The sequence below is a fragment of the Poecilia latipinna genome, unplaced genomic scaffold (genome assembly GCF_001443285.1).
Source record: "Poecilia latipinna isolate Pla-1442-1.1 unplaced genomic scaffold, P_latipinna-1.0 Scaffold792, whole genome shotgun sequence".
Lineage (NCBI taxonomy): Eukaryota > Metazoa > Chordata > Actinopteri > Cyprinodontiformes > Poeciliidae > Poecilia > Poecilia latipinna.
Genome location: NW_015113408.1, coordinates 101,390 through 124,631, shown reverse-complemented (window position 1 = coordinate 124,631; position 23,242 = coordinate 101,390). Strand labels below are relative to the sequence as shown.

At 36.8% G+C, this 23,242-nt stretch overlaps 1 protein-coding gene across 3 annotated transcripts; it reads right to left on the bottom strand.

The window, feature by feature from the left end:
- Window positions 1-277: 277 nt before the first annotated feature.
- cfap54 (cilia and flagella associated 54) lies at window positions 278-23,242 on the bottom strand. Of its 3 annotated transcripts, none has more exons than XM_015046762.1 (57): window positions 23,008-23,242; window positions 22,705-22,810; window positions 22,310-22,459; window positions 22,066-22,231; window positions 21,368-21,426; window positions 20,931-21,074; window positions 20,584-20,694; window positions 19,550-19,648; window positions 19,075-19,267; window positions 18,817-18,921; window positions 18,118-18,230; window positions 17,735-17,846; window positions 17,171-17,256; window positions 16,899-17,036; window positions 16,609-16,756; window positions 16,453-16,502; window positions 15,449-15,577; window positions 15,101-15,335; window positions 14,815-14,948; window positions 13,781-13,975; window positions 13,614-13,706; window positions 13,337-13,525; window positions 13,121-13,260; window positions 12,885-13,032; window positions 12,601-12,756; window positions 12,395-12,517; window positions 11,591-11,713; window positions 11,357-11,477; window positions 10,906-10,989; window positions 10,529-10,655; window positions 10,229-10,331; window positions 9,346-9,431; window positions 9,058-9,255; window positions 8,738-8,898; window positions 8,508-8,656; window positions 8,214-8,423; window positions 7,916-8,115; window positions 7,583-7,718; window positions 7,123-7,249; window positions 6,783-6,944; window positions 6,495-6,707; window positions 6,250-6,337; window positions 5,960-6,130; window positions 5,793-5,859; window positions 5,466-5,651; window positions 5,298-5,384; window positions 4,751-4,870; window positions 4,544-4,591; window positions 4,000-4,141; window positions 3,655-3,824; window positions 3,350-3,504; window positions 3,167-3,248; window positions 2,686-2,845; window positions 2,278-2,435; window positions 1,443-1,589; window positions 1,225-1,345; window positions 278-563 (listed from the first exon to the last, which is right to left on the bottom strand). In XM_015046762.1, exons 1-57 carry the CDS (start codon window positions 23,151-23,153, stop codon window positions 436-438), a joined length of 7,698 nt encoding a protein of 2,565 aa, XP_014902248.1. In that variant the 5' UTR covers window positions 23,154-23,242; the 3' UTR covers window positions 278-435. The 3 variants fall into 3 exon arrangements, with proteins under 3 accessions (XP_014902248.1, XP_014902249.1, XP_014902250.1); XM_015046763.1 differs by having other exon boundaries at window positions 13,121-13,239; XM_015046764.1 differs by lacking the exon at window positions 12,395-12,517.

Sequence of the window (23,242 nt, the reverse complement as noted above, 5' to 3'; positions counted from 1 at the left end):
ATTTACTTTTTTTAAAAATCACAAAAAATCAGTTTGCTTAATTGTTTTATACTTTTATTTATCAAATACCAATGAAGCTGCTATTCAGTTGGTTCATTTCTATCTTACCTCAAAATAGGGCATGGTCAAAAACAAATAAATATGCAAGGGCGCAAATATTTTTAAAAGCACAGTAAATGTTCAAAATTTAAGAGTGAAAATAAGAAAGAAATCATTTTCTTAAAGGTTTAAGTCAAGTAAATTTTTTAATTCTTCAAATTAGGATTGTGCAGTCTTGTTGTTTCTCAGCTCAAATTTTATTTGTATATTATAACTGTGTTGTTGTAATACAGAACAAAGATAACCCTGTAATGAAATGAAATAGGTCATACAAAGTGAAGCAAAAACTCCTGCCTCTTAAAATGGCAAAAAGTCTAATGGAAGCTTTGCCATTCATCAGCTTTCATGTCTCGGAGAGAAAACTGCTTGAGAATCTTTCTCAGTGTTATCAGATGGGTGCTCACTCTGATGTGATGACTGGACAAATGCTGATCCTTCCATGTTGCCAACATTCAGGACTGAATCTGTAACAGAGGAGACAACACAATTTTTCAGCAATTTTCTTAGTTCTTGAAGGTTAATTCTTCAACTATGCTAATTTATGTGGACTAGTTTTAGGTAGCTTTACAAGCTCTTACCATAAATTGGGGGGATTAAATTTTTTGATTTCTGAAAAAATCTCACCAAGGAGCGCATCCTACCTTGTGTTGTTTGGTATTTCATACCAAAGAAATCATGCCATAACTACACTATGTTTAGAATTACACCGCAAAGCTATTTAAAAAAATATATTCAGCTTATCTTCAGCTTAGTTAGCACCATAATTCATTTAAACTACTCTGAGAGACGTCAGTCTTGTTGAAAGAAGTTAATGTTTTAAATCCAGGACTCAACAAGATACTTCAAAATTCAAGACGAAACAAATTACAACAATAAAGACAAAAGCATTAACAAGTTTTTTATTAGGAAGCCTAGAATACTACTTGTTAAAGTACATCCTATAACATCCTTTCATGTAACACGCAATAAAAGTGATATTACAAACTGGGTTGCAAAAAGCACCAAATGAGTGAAGAGTTTATTTTCGTGTGCTTCTCTGAGATGGTCATTCTTTTAAGCTTTTTAATTGGAAAATTCACAAATAATTAGCTTCTTGTGCCCTATGTATGCGGGTTCGTGTCTTACCAATCCGCACTGTAATTTTGTTCAGCATGTCGAGGTAAGGAAGGTAGATGTTTCTGGGTCCGGGTGGAGAGAAACTTAAATTTCCATCAAGCCATATTATATTTTCATCAAACAGGCACAGCTGAGACAGAAGGTCAAGAGGTTAACTGTATGTATTTCCCTCCTATCAGTACAATGACAGAATGTATGTAGTGAGCTTCATCTTATTTTATGTGTACCTTCTTTTCCAAGAGTTTCTGTGTCAGTCTGAGAAGTGTTGTGCTTTGTTCTTTTTTCAGGTCACTGAGCAACAACGTGGCTCGAGCAAGAGTCAGAACAGACCTGGGTGGCATACATGTCCGTCCTGACAGGAGATTCACTGTTTTCTAAACAACAGATATAAGGAGAACCTTAATTTATCATAGTCCTATTTGATGGACAGAATTTACAGAATCAATAAAGTGAAAGAAAAAAAAAGAAAATGTGACTAATTTGTGGTTGATACTCTCAGGGTGCATATACCCTAACCCTAAATCCTAGCTATGACTTGCTTAGGTTATTTCTTTTAGCCATGTTGGTGCTAAAATTAAGTGTGGTGTAATAATGAAACTATTAAAACTGGCAACAAGATAACAAAAAAAAACAAAAACAAAAAAAACATGTAAAAGACAGATCAAGTCTATGATAAAAAGAAGTCCCAAGTATACATTTTGCTAAGAGATCTGAAGTTAATTTAAAAACTTAGAAGCAGCTAAAAAAAGATAAAAACGAATAAATGACATTTACTAAAAAAAAAAAAAACCTCCACTTTTCTTACAGACAACAAATTCATTGTTATTACAGGTCATTGACATTGCATGACAATGATGACTTCCTTATAACATGAGTTAACTCTTGTTCTAACACATGCAAAAATGTGACACCTTTTGACAAGATGCATGCTGTCTATTCATTACAACAAAAAGTCTGTATCGTATGTATTAATATGTTGTGAAAAGTGAAAAGTGCCCTTAATTATTATCTACATTTCTAAAAATAGAGAAAACAAAAGGTTGCCCCTGTTTGTGTTTGTACCTTCAGCATTGCCATGCACTTATCAATCCTGTTTCTCTGTGCTTCTAATTCTGCAGCTTCCACCATAAACAGAGCTTGAATATCTTTGTCTCCCCATTGCAGACATTCATCCAGTCCCTGCTGTATCACCTGATATATTTCTTCATTAATGTTCTTACCTTGAAAGACAAAATGCCATTCATTAACACACAAAAAATAAATTAATCATATAGTTGAACTTCTGCTATCATATCATTCATAGGGAGAGATAGATCAATAACATCAATAATTACGGTTTTCTTATGTTTTTGCTATTTAATTTGTACTCATACTTACGAATCATTTCTGTAATATTATTGTAAAATTAACATGAAATTGAATCATGAAACACTCGGAGGGGGGGAAAAAAAGTCTAAAAGCTTCTAAAACCTGGAAAAAGAGTTGCAATAGCAGGGATGTTAGCAGTCAGGCAGTGGACCAGAGTGAGCCGGCAGCGCAGCCACAGCAAAGCTCCAGTTCTCTCACGGGCTTCAACAGCCCTGGACATGTCTCTATGCAGGTTGTCTGGTACACTGCGGTCCTTGGTGTCCTTAACAAAACATAAAACACATACTGTAAATAAGTTCTGGGTGATATAGATTCAGTGCAGCACAACAGAAAAGCACTTTTATAAAGAAGGAAACTAAGGAGAAAGAAGCAGTATATTAAAATTGAGCGCTATCCGGAATGTGGTTCTACAAGTTATCAAATATAGGAATATACTTCATTTGTAAGATATTTCTCTTCAATAAGGTTTTTATTATTGGTATAAATAAATAAATAAATAAATAAATAAATAAATAAATAAATAAATAAATAAAACTTATGCGCGCTTTGTTTTCACCATAGATGGACACATATGCCACTTTACCTGTTTACTTCCAGGAGGGGATGGTGTCACAGTGACAGGAGATGTCTGCAGCAACACCAAAGCTGAAACTGCAGCCTCAAAGCTAAGGGAGAGCGATCAAACATGGCAACATAGAAAACTTATACAAATACGAAGGATGTAAAGACCTAACAGTTGCCTAAATCCACTTTGAAGTGTGGGTACCTCAGTGCATAGTTTTCTTGCTGCAGACAGAGGTTAGCTTTAAGAAGGTTGAACTCCACCACCAGTTCCAGTTTCTCAGCTTCGCTGCAGGTAAGAGAGGAGAGCTGCTGCGTAGCAGACGAAAACAAAGTGGAAGCTCCTTCCAACAAAATAAACTATAAAAGGAGAAAATGACACATTTTCACACATGGGCCACCACTTCCTCAGAATCTGTGTTTAAAGTGCCAGGGACAGTTAAATAGAGAATGGGCCTGCAGCAAGCAAACTCAATAGGATCTGCTGGGATAGAACTTATACACTCTTACCTTGATCCTTTCTGGAGATAGCTCCGTCTTCTCATTAGCAAAACAGACAACTTTCGGTCTCTCTGTTTTAGGGGATGATCCCTCTGTTTCATGTCTCTCCTGCTCATCTTGTGCCATATCCTGTGCATGCACTTCTTTACTTTCTGGGGTAGAACAACTTTCTTCAGGATCTGAAAGACAATACGTCTTTATGCAGAAAAATCAATTTTGATGTTCCTCAGAAGTTACAGTTGAATGCTTATACTCAGCACAAAGTACCATTGCAGCCCTTAACACAATGTTCTTTTGCAAACACAGTGATCACACAAAACAAAGTCAACAAAGAACAGCTTCTTCCTTACAGACCTGGCACAGGACTGCCACGTACAGACTTGGTGATCGCTAAGATTAGTTGAATTCGAGCGAGGTTGAATTTGGAGCACAGCGTAGGACCGTACAATGTGCAGACCTCTGAAGTAAAGTCACAGTTCACAAGGTCTTCCACAGCCTAATCATAATCATAAACGTCACAGATTAGATTAAAATAAAACAATGATATTTGACAAATTCTACAGGATCTATAGTTTCAGTTAGAAGTTCACTAATCAGCATAAATTTTACATTTATTTTTGTTTCTATTTGAACCCATCCTTAAAATATGATGGTTCCAATAAATCATGACAAGCCAGAAATTAATATGAGAATAATGCAGATGATAATGCAAATGTCTGATAGGCACTGCATTTTTTAACTTTGGGTGAAAAATCCAGTAGCAAGGAAAGCCCATATCAACAGTATATTTATCTCATTTATACAAGAGTGTAGATAAATATGAATAGATCTATAAATACATCAAAATGGTTTTAATTAGCTGATTTGAAAGTGGAGTCATAGAAATTGCGTACTTTACCTCCACATTGTCAGGAAGAGACGCGTTGCTGCAGAAAGTCCTTACACGCTGTTTAAAAAGCATAAATGCCATTAAAATCAGGTTAGAAAAACCGTATTTATGTTGTATGAGCACACCTAATCATCTGAGAATAGGAAGGCAGTGCTGTAGAAAAATGCAGCAATATTAACATATTTCAAATGGATTAAAGAAAAAAGGTAAACATACTTGTAGATTTGCTGTGGTCATGTGGAGTCCGTATGGAAGAAAAATATCTGCTCCTTGAGTGAATTGAATAGCTTCTGCAATGGCTTCAGTAAACATGCACAACTCTGTGAGAGCACGAATCTGCAGAAAACAACAGTCAGATCAGGTAGCAAAGAAACATTTTCATGTTAAAAGAGAAGGTAATATCATAAGTGTTGTATTTTAATTCTATGAGAGTGTTCTGTCTGACAGTGTGATTGTTATTATTCCTTATGCAAGATCATATGCCTGTCTAGTGTTACAAGTATCCACTGCAGGAACATTGTGCTGTACTCCTGCTCCAATAGGATGGTTCAGAGTCATCAAGTTGTCTTTTCCCCTATGATATATGTGCATACAGAAGTGTTTTCTCTCTCCTCAGATAGAGACAATGAACAACTTTGCCCTCCCAGCTTACAAGCTTGAATAAATCTCCAAAACCACAGTTTGGTTTGACATGATAGGGTTCATTTCTCACTGATGATTAACAAAAGAAAAAAAAAATCACAGCAGTAACTACGATCCTGACCTTGAGGATTTTGGCTTCAGCCGTGCGCTGTACATCTCTACACACGGGCCCCACAAAGTAGAGGTAAAAGGCTAGAATGGGAAAAAGCTGAAAAAACAGAGTTTAACAATAAAGTCTATTTTGTTTTCTGAAATGAAGTTCAAATTGAGGACAAATGTTGAAAAATACCGTAATGTAGTAGCCTGTGATGAAGAGCCAATGGCAAACAAAGTGAAGACTTGCGACTGTGGTGTTGACTTGAAGCCTGTGGGGCTCAGAAAAAAGGTCAATGCCAGGAAACAGTTCATCCCTAATGCTGTGTGAGGAGTACTGTAGATCCTTCAAAGGGTGAGCCATGGAGCAACACAGCACACACTAAAGAGGATGAGCAGACGCCATGTCAGAGATGATACAAGGAAAAGAAATTGAGTGACATGCTCATGAAATTTTCATCATTTTGTCACATTACAGCCACAAATTTCAGTGTACTGTCATAACATTCCTGAGAGAGATTACCTTAAAGAAATGAGCAGACAGCCGACAACGCTTTGTGCGCTTCGTGATATCAGAGGTTGAAATAAACCTGCAAATTAAAACACGCGGCTCAGCAGAAGTGTATTTTTAATGGGACGTTGCTTGAAAACACAGACAAAACGGCATATCAACATAAAAGTCCAACATACTGCGCTATCTTTGCAGCAAGCACAGCACCTTGCAAGCATCCCCATATACCAGCTTGCTTTACAATGTTTTGCGAGAAGCTGCTCTCAAAGTTAACACCGTCACATTGCTGGATGACACCTGAGCTCTGGAAGATGCAGTCTAGAGCTTTACTCCAGCAGGAGTGTGCAGCACTAGAGGCAACACAACACAAGCAGATACCAAAATTATGAATGAAAGAAAAATGATGACATAAAAAATGCACACATTCTTGTTGATTGGTCCACATAAACCCATTTAAATGGTTTCTAACCTTATGTTTCCAGCATAAAAGTGCAGGTTTCCAATTTCATGCAGAGCTAAAATGTGAAGGGAGTCATGACCGTTAGCCTGCAGTTTCTCTGAGGAAAATGAAGAGAAGAGAAAGGACAGTGAGAGCTTCTTAATTAAGGACCTGTATGCCTACACTGTAATTTACACAAATATGGTTACTTTGTCCTTTCATTCTGCTTCTTTCTAAAAAAAAAATATACAATAGTAGCAATTATAAATTCTTACGGATGGAGTTTGTGTAAGCAGCAGTAACAGTTGGTACACTGTTAAGGCTGATGGGAAGGCTGTAGATAGCATTTGTAGAACTAAAGTCCTCCTCAAGCAGATCATCAGGGAGGAGGTCCGGAGACGTAACAACTGCTGGGCTGAACGTCACCTCGCTTGCTGGACGGCTAGTACCTCCTCTAGTTTGACAAGTTGGAGTCTGTGGTGCAAAGCCTGAAGGATGACATCAGCAGAGGTTTTACTGCAGAGGAGCACTTGCGCCTGTTGTTTAATAAGCAATAAACTTACAGGGCTGTGTGCATGCTAAAAGCTGCACAACTAACGAACGACTATGCTTGAGGAGTGGAAGACTGGGCGATCTTTTCCTGAGGGCTTCACGAAAACAGCTCAGGGTTTCTTCCACGACAAGGGGAACGCGCACAAGCGACATAGCCAGGGGCAATTCTGAAACTTCAGCACAAAACATTTTTGCATTGTTTTACGTTTTCTATTTATTTTGCACTAAGAAATGTTACTTTCAATTGTTTGTCTTTGGAAGATCTGATACATTTTTTTTGTTTCAAAAAAATATTCTTTATGACTCTGTTCAGCGCTTTTCTAATGAATGAAGCATTTTGTCCAATCAAACCTTTCAGTGAAAATGGATCCTTAGGAGGAACCTTTTTTGCTCCCTTTTTGTTTAAGGTCTGTTTCGGTGCAGGTGGTCGATTCCACACACTGAGCAGCTGGCAGCCTGCGTAAGTTCTGTTAGTTATCTATGATGAAAAAAGAGGAGGACACAAAAAATTCAATGTACACAATACACAACTGGACAAGACTGATCTTGGTATTGCACTAAAACTTCCCTCGAGTCTCCGGCAACACGCAATGTTGAAATACTATTGGAAACTTAGGATGTTTAAAAAAAAAAAAAATTATAATAAAAGGATATTTTTAAAATAAAGTTAAACCACACAGGAATAATTTTCAGATGGTACTATTGTTACAATGTGACCTAAAGTCTTGACTTACTTTGGTTTGTAAGTGACTTTTTGATTTTCTATTATCACACAAAGTAAGATGTGATTTCTGTTTTGTGCATGCCCTACTTTCTTCCCAGTGGTGTTCTCTGTCTTGACATGGTGTGGTTGTGGGACTGCAGGTCCTTTAAAAGAAGAAATTCTTTCAAGCAGGTTCCTTTGAGCGTGAACCAGCAGAGGAACTATCATCAGGGCGTAACGTTCCCTAGGGACAAATATAAATTAATTTCAAATTTAAAGTCTTCAGTCGCAGGACTAGGTCATAGAATGAAACTGCAAAATATCTAATAAATTTGTATGAAACACCCTTGCTTTACATGCATTGATCATAGCATAGTGCAAAAGCATTCATACCACTTGAACCTTTTCATTTCTTTTTAAAAATAATAATAATTTATTCACCGTGTGTATGAGTTATATAGTAAGGCAAAGTGTGCCAGGGTCTCCCATTTTCCACAGAAATGAAGCTGCTCAAGAGTGTATAACACCAAAGTTCGAACCCAGCGCAGGTCCACCAGGAAGCAGTCATCATAGGGGAGCGAGAAGTGGAGACGCGACTCAAGTTCTTCGACGGTCACGTCGAGATCGTACAAACTCCAAATCTGGTGGGAAGATAATGAAAGAACGTGACAGAAACTCACAAAAATATCACAAAAACCTTACATAAAATGTTCATCTGTGTAAGTAGAATTAGGCTGACCTGAAGTTTAGTCAGCATGTCCAGCATAAAATCAGTGGCTAGCACCAGAAGAGGGGTGAAGATGGCTTGCAGCTCATCAGTTATGACCGATGGGAAACTTTTATTTAAAGCACCATTTTGTACCATTGCAGTAAGCTTGTGGTTTTGGTCCCACACAGATTGACACATGTACTGCAGAGTTGTCCAGTGGTTGCCACGATGGGCCAGTACCTGGCAAGATGACAATTAGGAACACCAATTGAGTATGGTACAAATATAGCAGCCAAACATCCCTGTTTATCGTGTCTTGTATACCATTGCTCTGCGAAAATGTAAAGCAGCATTTTCAACAGAACTCAGTAGTACATAAGAACTCCTTTTCTGTGTATCTTTTTGCAGATTTTGAAAGAGGGCGTCTTTCTCATCAGTGCTCCGCTTTGGCACCTGGATAACTTTTCTAACAGCTAGAAAAAAAGAAGCATTGAGCTATAAAGAAAATGCCACGTTATACTTCATTACAGTCTTTTGTTAAGTAATTTTCTCACCCTCCCTTCGTTTCCTCTCTACTTTTGGAGTCACCATGTCAGCCTTACGGCCGGAAGCCTTTTGTAATTTCACTTTATTTTCAGAAGAGGGCAGAGAATACTTCCTCATTATGACGCCAGAGTGGGCGAGAGAGAACCAGCATATATCAAGCTGGCTGTACCTAAGCAAAGTATAAAAAAAGCAAAGGCGGCTTCACTGCAATCTGAAATTATTGATCATAAAATGTACAATATCTTGTTTTTAAAGATAAAAATAAATATTGGCATAATGTTAACAGAAATACAGTGCTGCTCAGAGGAACTTGATCTTGACTGGGAACCTTTCGTTCAGATGTCCTTCGTTAATCAGCTGCACGCCCTGGTAAAATTTAGCTAAATGTGCCGTAGCCATGCAGTAATTAAGGAAAGATCTCTCTGCTCTCTCGTCAGCTACTAAGTTCCTCAGATGAATCCGCTTCTTGTTGCGTTGCACCACAAAAGACATCAAAAACAGTAAATGCTCCACAATGTGCAGCTCTCTAAAAACACACACACACACGAAAGTTGTTAGTCCAAACTACGATACTGCAATTTGAGTGTCCTTGACCATCGATATCCATGAACGATACCTGAGAGTTTTCAGATTCTTCAGCAAGCTCCGTGGCAGTTTCTTCCTAAGCTTTCTTCTTAGCTCCTCAGCTGTGGTTGTACCCTGCTATAAAACACAAAAAAGGCTTCACTGAAAAAAAAAAAAAAAAGCTGTGCAGATGCATAACACATTACTTAAATGTTCTATATATTGTTCCTTGAAATGTTGCAAAATGTTTTGCATTATTACAACAAATTCCAACCTAGACTTTCCCTGGGTTAGTTGAACACATAAACATACTTGAACATAAGCCATTCATTGGCTGTATGTTTTGGGTGAGGATCGACCTTCCACCCGACCTTCCATTCTTCTGCAAACTTTACAGGTTTTCTTCTAGGATTACTCTGTATTTAGCACCAACTACCTCCCCATCAACTATGATCTGCTTACCCACAGCATGGTGGTGTTTTCAGGCTGAGGTGCCGATAAAGTTTTCTACCAAACATAGCGTTTCGAATGCAGGCCAGAAAGTTTCACTTTTGATCTCACCTGGCCAGAGCACATTCCTCTACATATGTCCTGTATCCCCCACATGGCTTACGGCAAGATGAAAAAAATAACTTATGTGTTTGTTTCAACTTATGTGCCACAGTTTAACGCCAATACTTGTCTTGTCAACAGATTTTCTCACCTGAGCTATAAAACAGTAGAAGTTTTTGGACAATTTAAAATCCATGTATTATTTCGCTTTCATTCACAATAATGCAAAATTTTTTGCTGTTGTATCCAAAGTAAAAACTTAAACTTGTTGTAGTAACATAACAAGATATGAAAACGGTCCTAATGTATGGACACTTTTGCTATGCGCTCTACACATGCTATATATGTCTAAATATGTCAATTTGTGTGTACTTTATGTTCACCTGAGGTACTTCACTTTTCTTCCGAGTCGTCGTACTCTCTCCTTCTTTACTTTTGCTGTCTTCCTGCGCAGATTTTGTGGCTAGTCCCAAAACTTCGTCACGTCTGCAAGCGTAGTGAAGAGCAGCAGCATGATCAGTGCAGTACGCTGTAATGATGAGGCTCACTGTAACAAAACTATTGACTTATCAACTTGGAAAGGGATCACATCATGAAGATGAACACATTTGAAGTTGATGTTGAAATTTGTTTTCTTGTCTGGCCTAGATATCTGTGAAGACTTGAACGTCAGTAAAACAAACCTGGAGAGGGCCTGAAAAATGGCTAGTCCCCATTCCAGCACCTGATCTGGACTGCCTTCCTCCATCGTCCTCCGTAGAAGCAGAGACGCAAACTCAAGGAAGTACTTTTTCCGTTGGAGCTTTATAACTATTTAAAACACACAGATCAATCTGGCTTTGAGTGAACTTGACTAATCATTCAATAAATTGATTTTATTGAATGAATGAACTTTTAGACAATCAGACAGTAGTTTTCCTGTTTTAGGTTGGTTAGTAAAACCAAACTGATAAGTGGCTGAATATTGAGAGAGATTATTTTTATGAAATTATTTTAAGTGCTTCTTATGCAGCATATGTAAATATCTGGTTTCAACTGTTTGCAAAGATAAGCTACTCACCATTGTTAAAGTTATCCTGCAGTGACCGGCTGGGGAACAGACGGTAAAGAACACTGGGATCTTCAAGGGTAACCAATGCAATCTCTGGAGAAATAGACAGCTGTGTTTATAAGAACCATTTTTGACTGAGTTGAACTGAAATGCCCTAGCAAGTGTTTGAAAAATTAATTCACATTTTCTATATTTAATTCAGCTCAGGGCTTCAAAAATGGGTAACATAATGGCCAAACACGTACGGGGAGAAGGTGCGAAAAAGATATTTAAAAAGTTCCACATATGAATATCAATAAATTAACAACAAACTTTTGACTTTCAGCTTTTGACACCATTTTTTTTTTAGCTGGACTAAGGTTTTACCAAATATAATAAAACCTAAACACAAAGTTTTATCATTTAATTTGCAAAAGCTAATTTGAATATATGCTCTGCAAGAGCTGATTTTTGTTATTACCATTTTCTTTGTGAAGAACCTCCTCGGATTCAATGAATCTTATGCTCTTCACATGCAGTGCTTTTATCAGCTGGTTCATCTTTCTTTGGCTCTCAGCTGCAGCTATAGCAGCTGCTTTATCCTACACATAGACACATAACAGCAGAACTGTTCATAAACCACATTTCATATAAATGCATAACTCTACGTATTATGATAAATGATTAAACAGATTCAGTATGTGTCTTTTCTTACATTCCCAGCTTGAACAATTAGTTTGCCAAATTTAAAATGTGCATCAAAGACTTCCTGAACCAGAGTCCGCCCACAGTCAAGCACAGCAGCAGCCGTATCATATTTTCTGAACGTTTGTAGTGCCTGTGAGTGCAAGACAGTAAAACATAAACTTTGTTGTTGATGAAGATAAAGGTGAACTCACCAGTAAACTCAAGGAAGTAAGTAATCTTTGATAAGGTGCATTGTTAAATGGGTTAATGTGGTATGTTCTATCTTCAGTATAAACGTGTTGAAAAAAACTGCCTGGTTTCAAGCTGCAAATCTAACTGAATAAGGAAGAGATCATATGAAGGGGGACATTCTATGCACTACATTTCTATGTTCTTGTTGTGACACAAACATGTTGTTTTCCTCCATTCCTTTTAACTTACAAAATGTGCTTACATGTTACTGCTCTAGATGATTACCATGGTAGTACAGTATTTATTAGTATAGATAGTTAAAAGTAAAATTACCATTAAAAGTTTATTTAGGTTAAAAAATATTTATTTTATTGCCATCAAATGTATCATCTGAGAAATTGTGCAGTCAGCAGATGTGAGAAGACAATAAAAGTATGGAAGGGATATCAAAACCACTAAAGAAAACTCGGGAAGGAAAGCTTTTTGAAACTTATGATGTGTATTAAGACAAATGGGAGATCCCCTACATTTTGGACTGGTTTAGACTGGGAAATAATGTGACTGGTCCTCAAATATCCTGTAGCAGTAAATGTACCACAATGTTAAAGCGCAAGCTGCACACAAGTGCACATAAACAAACCGTTGACAGGTAGTAGGTGATGCAGGAAATCATGTGCAAAAGGAACTCTGAGGAGTTCCCGGTCCATTTTTGCTTCATAAGAGATGAATTATCCTCCAAAACCACAAAACACTTTAATAGCACCTGGGCATTCAAACAGACACACAGTTGTAAATTTTAAAATTATTTTAAATGTACATATAGTTTTAAGTCATTTTTTTGCATACTTGCACCACAGGATCGCAAGCGATCTGATGGTAGATCAGAGGAGCTAGCAGCCTGTAGCAGGTAACTACAACTCGTAATGAAGCCCCACCGTCATTCAAATATATCGCCAGGTCCATAGCCAACATCATCCGCTCGGTCTCTGCTAATCTGGCTTCCTTTATGCACATAAATAAATGCAATTATTTGTGTGAGCTATTATCCGCAGCATCGTTAACACTAGCAACAGAGACATCATGGTTTCCACATGAGGTCGCTTTGTGCTACAAGACGTGGACATATGTACCTGTTCCCAGATAAACGGTCCTCTGTCACCACATGTATCCCAATGGAGAGACCCCTGTTGAATGTTGATTTCTGTCTCAGTGAAGATGGAATTCAGAAACATCTTGCAAGTGTGAGGAGAGGAGTGCTGTAGGGTCTCCTTATGCAGCCTTGAAATTGGGGAATTTTGACAATTTCGTTAGAGTTTTAAAAAGGATAAATTGAGAAAAAGTGAACTGTGTATGTTTCCATCCTCACCCACTGGAAGCAAATCTGTTGTGTTTGCTGTTGGATGAACAGTCTGGATCGATGTATTGACTCCACAGTTTCCTGCAGGCTCTTTTAGCTACAGCGTACTGTCCTGTGTCAAATGCCACCTGGGAGAGAAGGCAACAAAGCTACATGAACATGTACGTTTCTGCCTTACGTTTCTATGTCTCCTTGGTAAAGTTTATGTCTGTGTACGTAATTTACCTGAGCCAAGTGAGCCCATGTGGAAAGCACTGGGGTGGGCAAGCATGCCAACACTGGTAATGTTGTATCCCCTATAGAGTTGCCCACCAGCTGCCACTTGTTGTCATAGGCTGCTACAGCAAACACGTACATCTGGTTGGGCTGCAGACCCTCGACCCTGAGCAAACACTCACCAGAAACCACTGGCACCTACAACATAAATTGAAATGCTGCATGAATTACATAGATAAAATTATTGGTAATTTCAAATAGTGTGCCTTTCAAAACTAAACGGTACCATATTCCCAGTTCCTGGTACACTGCATTCACCAAGGCGAACTGTAGAGTTGGCACCCTGGACTGTTCGCCCACAAAGCTGATACCAGCTCACCTAAAGAAAGGAGATTATAAGGGACAGAAAAACAGATTGTGTGGAAAAAATAGCTCAATCTAAGCAAATCTCACCCGTTTTTTCAAGTCATACTCAGCAGGAGCAAAAGTAATGGAGTGGTCAGTTCGTGAGATTAGCATTGGTGCAGGTGGAGCTTTTTCACCTACGTCTTGTTCTGTTTTGTGCTTTTTTCCGTTGACATTCCTAACACTGGCCATATATGTTTGCATCTCCTCCAACTCTGCTTTTTCTACCAGGACGAGAGCTTCCTGAAGAAAGTACATGAACACCCTCATTGAATACCTATTATACATTATTCAACAATATTTGTTTCTGTCATCATCAAAACATCAAGCTAAATATGAAAAGAAAAGAGTATTCATTTTAACCACGTGGAATGTGTCTGGATTTTACATAAATGCTCCTTGCATCTTTTTATGGACAACTACATTGCTGTATATTTTAATAATATTTGCCACAAAGAGCAAAATATGTCTGTTTGTTTTTTTTTTTGTAACACATTAAGGTCATGTTCAGTAAATTAGATGAGTTCTGATGAAGCTCGGTTGTCAGATTAAATGCACCTTTTGAAAATACCAACCTTATGCAGGAATTAAACATATGTTGAAGCCCATATTTCTGAATGAAAATTGTTTTTTTTCCCATGCAAAAATATGCTTTGACTCAATATTACAACTTTAAATGGCATGTTTTATGAGCTATAGAATGAGAAATGATCATAATTTACAGATATCTAGGTTTGAAAACATCAGTTTGTGTGTAGTTAATTGATATAATGTTTCACTTACTGAATTGAGTCACTGAAATAGTCTTTCTGTATTATATAATTTATTGAATATGACTAGTTCAATTTGATCTGTTTACGTTCAAAGATAAAACAAAATGATTCTGACCTTAAGAAGTTTCAACACACAAGATAATTAATTCGCAGAAGGCATTTCTATGATATGTTCAGATAAATGTACAATTTATACAATTGTAGATTAAAAGGAACAGAGTTTTTCCCACAAAACAGATTTAAATTTTAAATGGAAAATGAGTTTTATAATTATGTGCATGTAAAGCATGTTAAGCATAAATGTTTAACCTCTAGGAGACTTCTGATCTTGCTGCTTTCATGTGGCTGCCCTTTACTGTGCTCCGCTGATGCTTTCTGCATCATAAAATGAGCTTTTGACAGCTTATTCCTCTTGATCCGATGCAGCAGATCAGACTCTTTAACTGAAAAGAAAAAAAAAAAAACACAAAGCTTCAGCAAAATCCTTTATTTTTGAATTTGCATATTATTAATAACATTTAAAGGATAGGGACATTTTAGCTTCTATGGTAATCAGAACTATCTATACATACTGTATTATAGCAGCAAATCAAACCTTCATTTAGCAGCAGAAGCTTGACGGAAGCCTTGTGGTAGATGATATCCAGGCTTAGATGTAAATCCTTGGCAAGCACAAACAATTTTTTGGACTCTTTATCCTGTTGGCCTTCAGTTATTGACTCTCCCTTAGTCTCCTTTTCTTCTTCAACCTTTACAGCGTTTTCATCTGTTCCATTTTGCTCTTCACCTGGTGCAGTGGATGGACTACAGGGATGAGGGGACTTACATTTCTAGCAGAAAAAAGGGATTTGTCTATTGAATTTTCACAATTCAATTGGAAATTATGCATTAAGAAGTAAAAGCTTTATATAACTTTGCATTACAAGAAAGATCACCTGCTTACCTGTATGTAGGCAGTGTCAGTAATGGCTGAGTGATCATGTGGAATCAATTCAGAGACACCATTTGACAAAGCATCAAGTCCTTTCTTTGTCACTTCACACACCTTCTTTAGTAGATTTGTGTTTGATTCCTATAAAAGTAGAACTTTAATGTATTTATTGATATTTCATGTGCTGTACAAACACAAAGAAAATGATGTTTAGAGGAACTAAAATAAGAGTGTTCAAAAATGATCATAACCACTTGGTTTGAGAGTTGGCTATTTAATAAATAGAAACCACATGTCTGTAATTTGATCTTACTATAAATACAGTAAATATGTAAAAGAAGATGCTCTGGTTCTGTCGGATAAAAATTGAATCTCTTAGCCAACGTACAATTCACACGGTGTGTCAGAAATTTTAAAGGGACAGTATTATGTATTTTCCAGTCATATAGTGCTATTTTATAGCAAAATAAAGTAACTATGTCACCTTCAGTTGTTATAAAAATTAAATATCAAATATGACTTAAAAGAAATTTGATGCATTGAAATTGGGTCTCTGTCTCTTCAAAAACTTTGCCTATAGAAAAATCGTCACAACATCGCTCCTGATAAAGATGATGATAAAAACATGGAAGCAACAACAACATTTTTATCAGTGTTGTATAATGAATCCAGGAATCCAAGTGAATGGGAGAAAGCCCAGACTGTTCTGTAAGCAGAATTTAAGTCAAGCGCAGGAATGCAATGGCCAGGCAAAGTGCGGGGCAGTTCCTGAAGAAAACCTATCTGAGACTGCAAAAAGCTTACAAATTTAGGTTCAGATTACAGCTGGTTGCTACATCTAAATGGTAAAAAAAAAAAAAAAAAAAGAAACAGATTAGATAACCCATAAAGTGTTAAATTGACAAAGACAAAATCACTTTTCAAATCTGCACTTCTAAGAAGATAAAGCTATTTTGTCTCAATCTATCACATAAAATCCTGGTCTTTTTGCATAGCAATTTAAGTCACTCACACACCTTAAGAAGAGAAAAAGGGCTTTGCTTCATGTCCTCAGATCTTCCACAAACTGCCATAAAGAAATAAAAAAGTATCTGAGTCAGAGTCTGTAAGACGTTACATGTTCCTGTGTTTATGTGGCTCTACATGAAGAACGACACAGAGGCATTTCTCACCTGATCGCTCTGCCTGATTAATACGGCCAAGGACTCTCTCAACATGTTCACCCAACACGTGGATCATCTCTGCCACCATAATGCAGTCAACATTGGCCACCTCACAGATAATGGCCACCTCACACATCACAGAGAGACACCACAGCAACTGCCAACATGTTCACAAGAAACATAAAAAACAAGAAAGCAGACTAGTGGATCCTCCCTTTTCTACAATGTTGAAATTATTAATTGACTTCTTTTACATATAAACTTGGCTTTTTAAACAATATTTCCTAGAGAAAACAAACCTTGTCATAACACTGTAGCTTCTGTTGATCATTGATAGAGTCTTGGATTTCCAGGCAATGACTTTGCATGATATTTTTTAGTTTTTTCCAAAGAAATACCAAAATATCAAAAACAAGGTCTGGATTAGGCTGCAGTTCCTGCAGAAAACATGCATGGACAGGATATCTGTAACATGTGACTCTAAAAATCCATTCTCTGAGTACTTCTTCAGTCTGGTGTCTAAAAACATCCAAATGCAACAATAAATGAAACACACAACATGGAAACTTACAGGATCAGGGCCAAAAACACACAGATGCAGGGTGTCGACCAAACAAACAAGCTCATCGCTCACGGCCGAAAAGAATTTTTGCCTGTCTGAAAAATTTTGAGGAAAAATAGAAACAAAAAAATAACCATATTTTAATGCAATAATAGGTGTAACACCACAGGGAGAATATCCTTTACTACTGTCATATTATTTATATAATCTACAGGATCTTATGTATTTAATTTTTCTAACCATTATTAGCTTTTGGATTTTGCTACACAGTATACTGCTGCTCCATTTTTTTATAAAAGCTTAATTTATTTCCTTTTCTATGCTAACCGGCGGCGCTAAGCGATGTTTGGGGAAGGATTTAGATATTTGTTTCTAAAAACTCTAACTGACTAATGCCTACTCCAAGGTTTCTAGTCAATATTATAGTTAAGTACTGCTTAACAAAGTATTTTAGCCTTAAATAAATTTTAAACAAAGTCTCCTTAATGATTATTAAAGTCATGTGTAAGATAATGCATTTGTAACCATAAACATTAAAAGTGCAGATGAGCTACATAATAGCTTTATTGTTACCATCTTTTTTGTCCTCTCTCGTACTCTCTCTCTGAGAGTACAGCAGGCTGCTGTAACTGTAGAGTAAGGTGAGCTCACGTTCTGCCTTTCTGAAAGGCGTACCTTCCACACCCTGATGCAGAGAGAGAAGTTATGCACACAAACTCATTTCAAAACACAGGACGGGATCTAAATGAAGGTCCTTTTTTATTTCTTTAAGGAATAAACATTGACACCAGTTTGTATTATTTGCTTCCGAAATAGTTTTCTTTTTTACTTTCAAAGAAGAACACTTTCTATAAAAATGGATACAGAACACAAGGGGGGAAAAGAAAAAACTCAAAATGTTTTGCGACACATTCGTGTCAATATAGATAACAGCAGGTATCTTCAGAGGTACTTACAGACAAAGTGTGCAGCATCTCCTCGGTGAGTTCTGAGAATGCTTCTGGCTGCTTGTACTTAAACAACAGTTTGATGAATCTCACTGCAGACTTAATCGGTATTTTGTTCTCACCTGGAGAAACACAATTTCACGTCTCTTGATTCTAACTATTACAGTTAGTGCTTCAGTTAAACTATGGGTGTAAAGCTAAATTTTGGGTGAGAATTTTCCTTTGGAGAGAGGACAAATATCTATCAGTGCTTAATTACATATTTAAGAAATGCAAAAAATAAATAAGAAAAATACGACAGAAAAATATATTGGACTTTGTAATGACAGTGCATATAGTACAATTGTCATTTCCAATGACTATGACATCGTAGACACTGACTGCAATCAGTATCTGCAATATTGTGATTGTGAAAGACTGGGAGCAATTGTGGGTGGTTATATTAATTTAAGTGTCAGGCATTCAACTCGGTGCAAATTTTAATAACATATGCAAAGCTGACTGAACTCGAATTTCCCTTAAAATCCATATCAGGCCTTTTTCTGCCAGCTGTCAGGTACCTTCAGGTACATTCCTTGGAATGTCATTAGAAGAACCTTACATTTTCACTTCTTCAATATGAACATTTTTAAAACCTTATTATTCCTTGCATATAATCATCTTATGCTTACATTGGATTAAGAAATATACTTGGTGATGCTGACTTACCTTCTGTTGCTAGATCCACTATAGTAGATTCTGTTGTAAGTACGTTAGGACAAAAACTCTGGTGATCGTCAGACTTTTGTTCAGCGGTATTTGAACTTGTGCCTCCTTAGCAAACATTAACATGAGAAAAAGTCATTTCCCAGTCAGGCCTTGACACTTTCACAATACAAGTTTATCACGTATATATTTTACAACACCTCTATGTTTCATTACATCACTGTTAATAATGTAGTAGGTTGGCGTAATTGTTGCACTAACCAGACAAAATACTCATGCCAGCAGAGAGGAGCTCAATGATAATCTCAAGCAGCTCTGGGTCATCGGGTAGCTTTATTTCCAGTGGACGTGTGTGGCTTTCCCAAAGTGCCTCCGAAATGGCTAAAAATTGTCCTGCAGTGCAGCCAAACTGGGTAAGCAGCATCTGCTCTGTTGGGGTACGAGGCCATGGAGCCTGGGGGAGAGGCAGACTTTACTTGCTGTGTTTTGTCCAGTGTAGAAGTTTTACAAAGATTTCTGTATAGAGCTCTGCAACTAAAACATTTAAAATCCAACAAAAGAAGTACTTAATAACAGTTCGACATGATGGCAAACATTTAATAAAATTAAAAAGCCTTAGAGGACTTGCAAGTAATATGACTGTTAGGAAAAGCTCAAGAAGTGAAAGCTGCTTTTCACTCAAAGATTAGATTTAACATTGTGGTCGGTGTCACAATATTCATGTACATGATATTACATTGGGGATCTCTTTGAGGGTGCTTTTGTTTTTGGTTCTTAGCGTGGTTTTAGGTTTTCTGCTTTCGAAGACTGTCCGCTTGAACACCAAAACACCAAGCTAAATGTGGGGAAAAAAGAAAATAGTCTTAATTTAAACCGCATGACTCAGTCTTGTATAAGTGTCTTTTCTGTGTAAAATTTCAACACAATAACAGCATCACTACATATTTAAAACAACACTTACTCATTATACATTTCTTTCACATACTTTTTTTTCCACACAATCATATTCAATTATAATATTAGGCTCAATAGTCAGATGAAAAGTATCTTTCTTAAAAAAAAACTTTAAGCAGTTATTAAACATAATTTTCATGTTTAATAACTAATAAACTAATAATACTTTATTAGTTTCATGTAAAACTAACGTTTTACATTAGTTTCTAATGTAAAACGTTAAATGTTAAGGTTTAATGCAATGTTAAATGCAAAAAAAAAACATAATTAACAGAAACAAAGACTTAAAAAAGTCTGAGTGTAATCAATCTATGAGATGTGTTCCAATCATTGAACTGAGTTACCAAAAGAAACATTTCAGTAATATTCACCATAGCATACCTAATGTAGTTTATTGAATATGATCTAATCAAAGCCAGGTCCAAAGAATCGAAAAATCACTTAAATAACAACTTATTTACAACACGAAGTAGGATAAAAGATCACAAGAGCAACATGTACTCGAAATTTCAAAAACATTAGTCTGAGTTTGACAAAGGTTACAAAGCCATTTTTTTAAGGATGAGGACTTCAATATTGTGAGATTTGTTATCCACAATTGGGGAATTAAATCAACTCTGGAGATAAGTGGGCTAAAATTTCACTCAGTTGATGAAAAAGACTGCACTTTGCACTTAATGGGGTTATTTTTATGTGATAGTAACTGTATCTGCCTGATTATTTAAAACATTTAAGTGAGCCAAAAATGTTAAAACATAAGGAATCTGGAAGGGATCAAGCATTGCTTCACTGCACTATATGTTGTAGTCTGCTTACCTTCACAGAAGCTGCTCTGTAAGCTTTCTGAGTTAATTCATTAGTGCATTCAGTCTCTTCTTCCAGGTTAGCCATCTCATTTATTTTTTCGAGAGCTCTCTTCGCAAAATCCTGAAACCAGTAAAAATAATAGATTTGTCAAAAGGGAGGATTATGCTTCCAGGCACACTTCTACAACCCTACCTAAATTTCTAACCAACAATTAATTTTACAATTATGCTTTTGGTTTTGTTTTTATTTCACCTCGGGATCAATAAAGTATTTTTGAATCTGAATATGATACACTATAAGGAGTAAATTGGAAAAATTCATGAGTAGTTTTTTTTATGGATGCAAACGTCTTTCACCTCTGCTTGCAGTTCAGACTGGTTGTCATAGTAACACTGGCAGACTGAACAGTAGAGAGCGACAATAAGTGGCAGATATCTGGGTGTCATCAAAGGGATGGACAGCTCCAAACTGATACTCGCCCACAGAAGGTACTCCAGAGCCTGAATAGGAGCATAAATAATGCTGTTAGGTGTCGTAAATAGAGACACATTTATATCCATGCTGTAGAAGAGAATAAGTTGATAGCAATTCAATTATTTTTGCAGACCTTTTAAATTATAATTTCAACATTATACCTGTAGGCTTTATCATAATTCACAAATGGTCTCTCAAGTTATTTCCTACCAACATCCATTTTATCATATCTGTGTTGGGCATCTCTGAAATCACACACCATTTTGTTTCAGATGAATCATATGAAGAAATAGTACAGAGTCTATGAATGTTAAAGCACCTGCTCACTGCAATTCATAGTCATCAGGTAACGGCAGATGTTGTAAATGGACATCGAACCTAGGATAGATGAGAAAGTAAACGGATTATAGAGCATGGAAATAATTCTGAAACACAATCTGCAAAATAGTTTAGCATATTTCAGGTAATAGAGCAGCACAAAGGCGTGAATCATTGTGAAACAGAAGGTAAATGATAAATGATTTTGAAACAATTTCACAAATGAAAATAAAATCTGACAAGAGTGATGTGCATTTGTATGTATAGTGAAAACCAAAGAACACAATAGACAGGTTAATGAAAAAGCTACAGAGAGGTTAGGTTAGATAACAATATGAAAAGCTACAGATATCTCACAAAGCACTGTTTCATCCATCATACAAAATGGAAAGATCTTGATATAAATGAAACTCTACCAAGCAATAATTACAGAATCAATCTAGGGTAACTAGAGGAGCTTGCCTATTTAGCAAGAAAAATTTATAGGCCAAAAGATCGTCTCTACATAGACAGATCTGGTAGAGACATGCCACAAAACATGTACCGTACATTTCTAACTTCAGTAAAAAGTAGGAAATAAAAAAAGTATGATCATTTAACACTACCTTACCTACCTTACCTATAATCTGATTTTTTAAAGACAAAAATATTTTTGGCAACTTGTTAATTAATCTCTTCTTACTAGTTGACTTTACAAACCATTGTATATGAGCCAGGAGAGATGTTCATGTTGCTGGAATGCCTGCATCATGATCCTAATGAAGTTCAGCGCTTTCAGCAGTATGGAGAGTCCCTTCTGGCTGAGGATGCTGTGCTTTTTCTCTTCCTCAAAGATACATATGGCACAACCAAACATCGCCCGCGTCTGGATGCACAGAAAAATACACACTTGTTAATATTTTGTGTACTTGTATACTTGTGTACTTGTCTGTTGGCCGTGTACCTTTATTGTAAAGGTGCCTTGTTCCAGTTCAAAACCTTCAGGGAAAAAGCAAGCCATAAAGTGGTCCACATCTGTAATGTCAGTTATTTGCACTGAGCTCAACTGCAGCAGGCTGAGACCGTAGCCCTGCCACAGAGCCAGCTGGTACAGCTAGAAATGAAGAGAATAAGGGTCAAATCTGAAGTGTCAGAGGCACATTTGTCAGCTTCAGATAGTTTTGCATGAGACGTTGTGTTGCTGTTAACCTACACGTTTGGTGTGCAATATCATATACACACCTAAAATAGTTTATGATTCTAAAACCAGCATGTTGACTGACAACGTTATGAAGCAAGAATGACATTGCAAAACAGCAGGAGGAATACAGCATAAATAACTGTTATTTATTAAGGTACCTTATATTCACAAAGGATATCTGCAACCTGCAACAGGTGCTCCTGGTAAAACCTCTCTGGTATTCGGTTTATGTACTCTTTCCGTATTTTCATAAGTAGGTTAATCCTAAAAACAAAACTATGTTAAAATGTGTCTTGACAAACAAAAGAGGCTCTTCTGCCTCCAAGTGTACTGCTTTGGAGAAAAAAAATAATAAGTGCTAAATGTTAGCTATTAACAGTTTTTTTTTTGTGTGTGTGTAAAAAACGTAAATAACGAGAAAATCAGGCGGGTAACGTCATCATACTTTACCACTTTCTTACCCTTTAGCATAAGAGCTGTGGTCGCGCTTCGTGGTCGAAGAGACTTGTTTCATGAGCGTTAAAAATGATCCCGTTTCGCGTCTAAAAAGTGCAAGGACAGGATTTTTTGCGTCCAGTTCGCCATAATATGTTGCCGGTAAGGCCATTTCTGTAGATAGAAAAGCATTTGAAGCAGCTGTGGACAAATTTTGAACAAACTCCTTTTCGCTGCACCAATGTTAGGCACGTCGCTATG

Coding starts and splice junctions, on each gene's coding strand:
- cfap54 (XM_015046762.1), bottom strand. CDS start 23,153: ATGGCCTTACCGGCAACATATTATGGCGAACTGGACGCAAAAAATCCT. Junction 13,976..14,814: donor AGATCAGAAGTCTCCTAGAG/GTTAAACATTTA, acceptor TACTTTCTTCAG/GAAGCTCTCGTCCTGGTAGA. Junction 10,332..10,528: donor ATTTTTCAGGCCCTCTCCAG/GTTTGTTTTACT, acceptor CTACGCTTGCAG/ACGTGACGAAGTTTTGGGAC.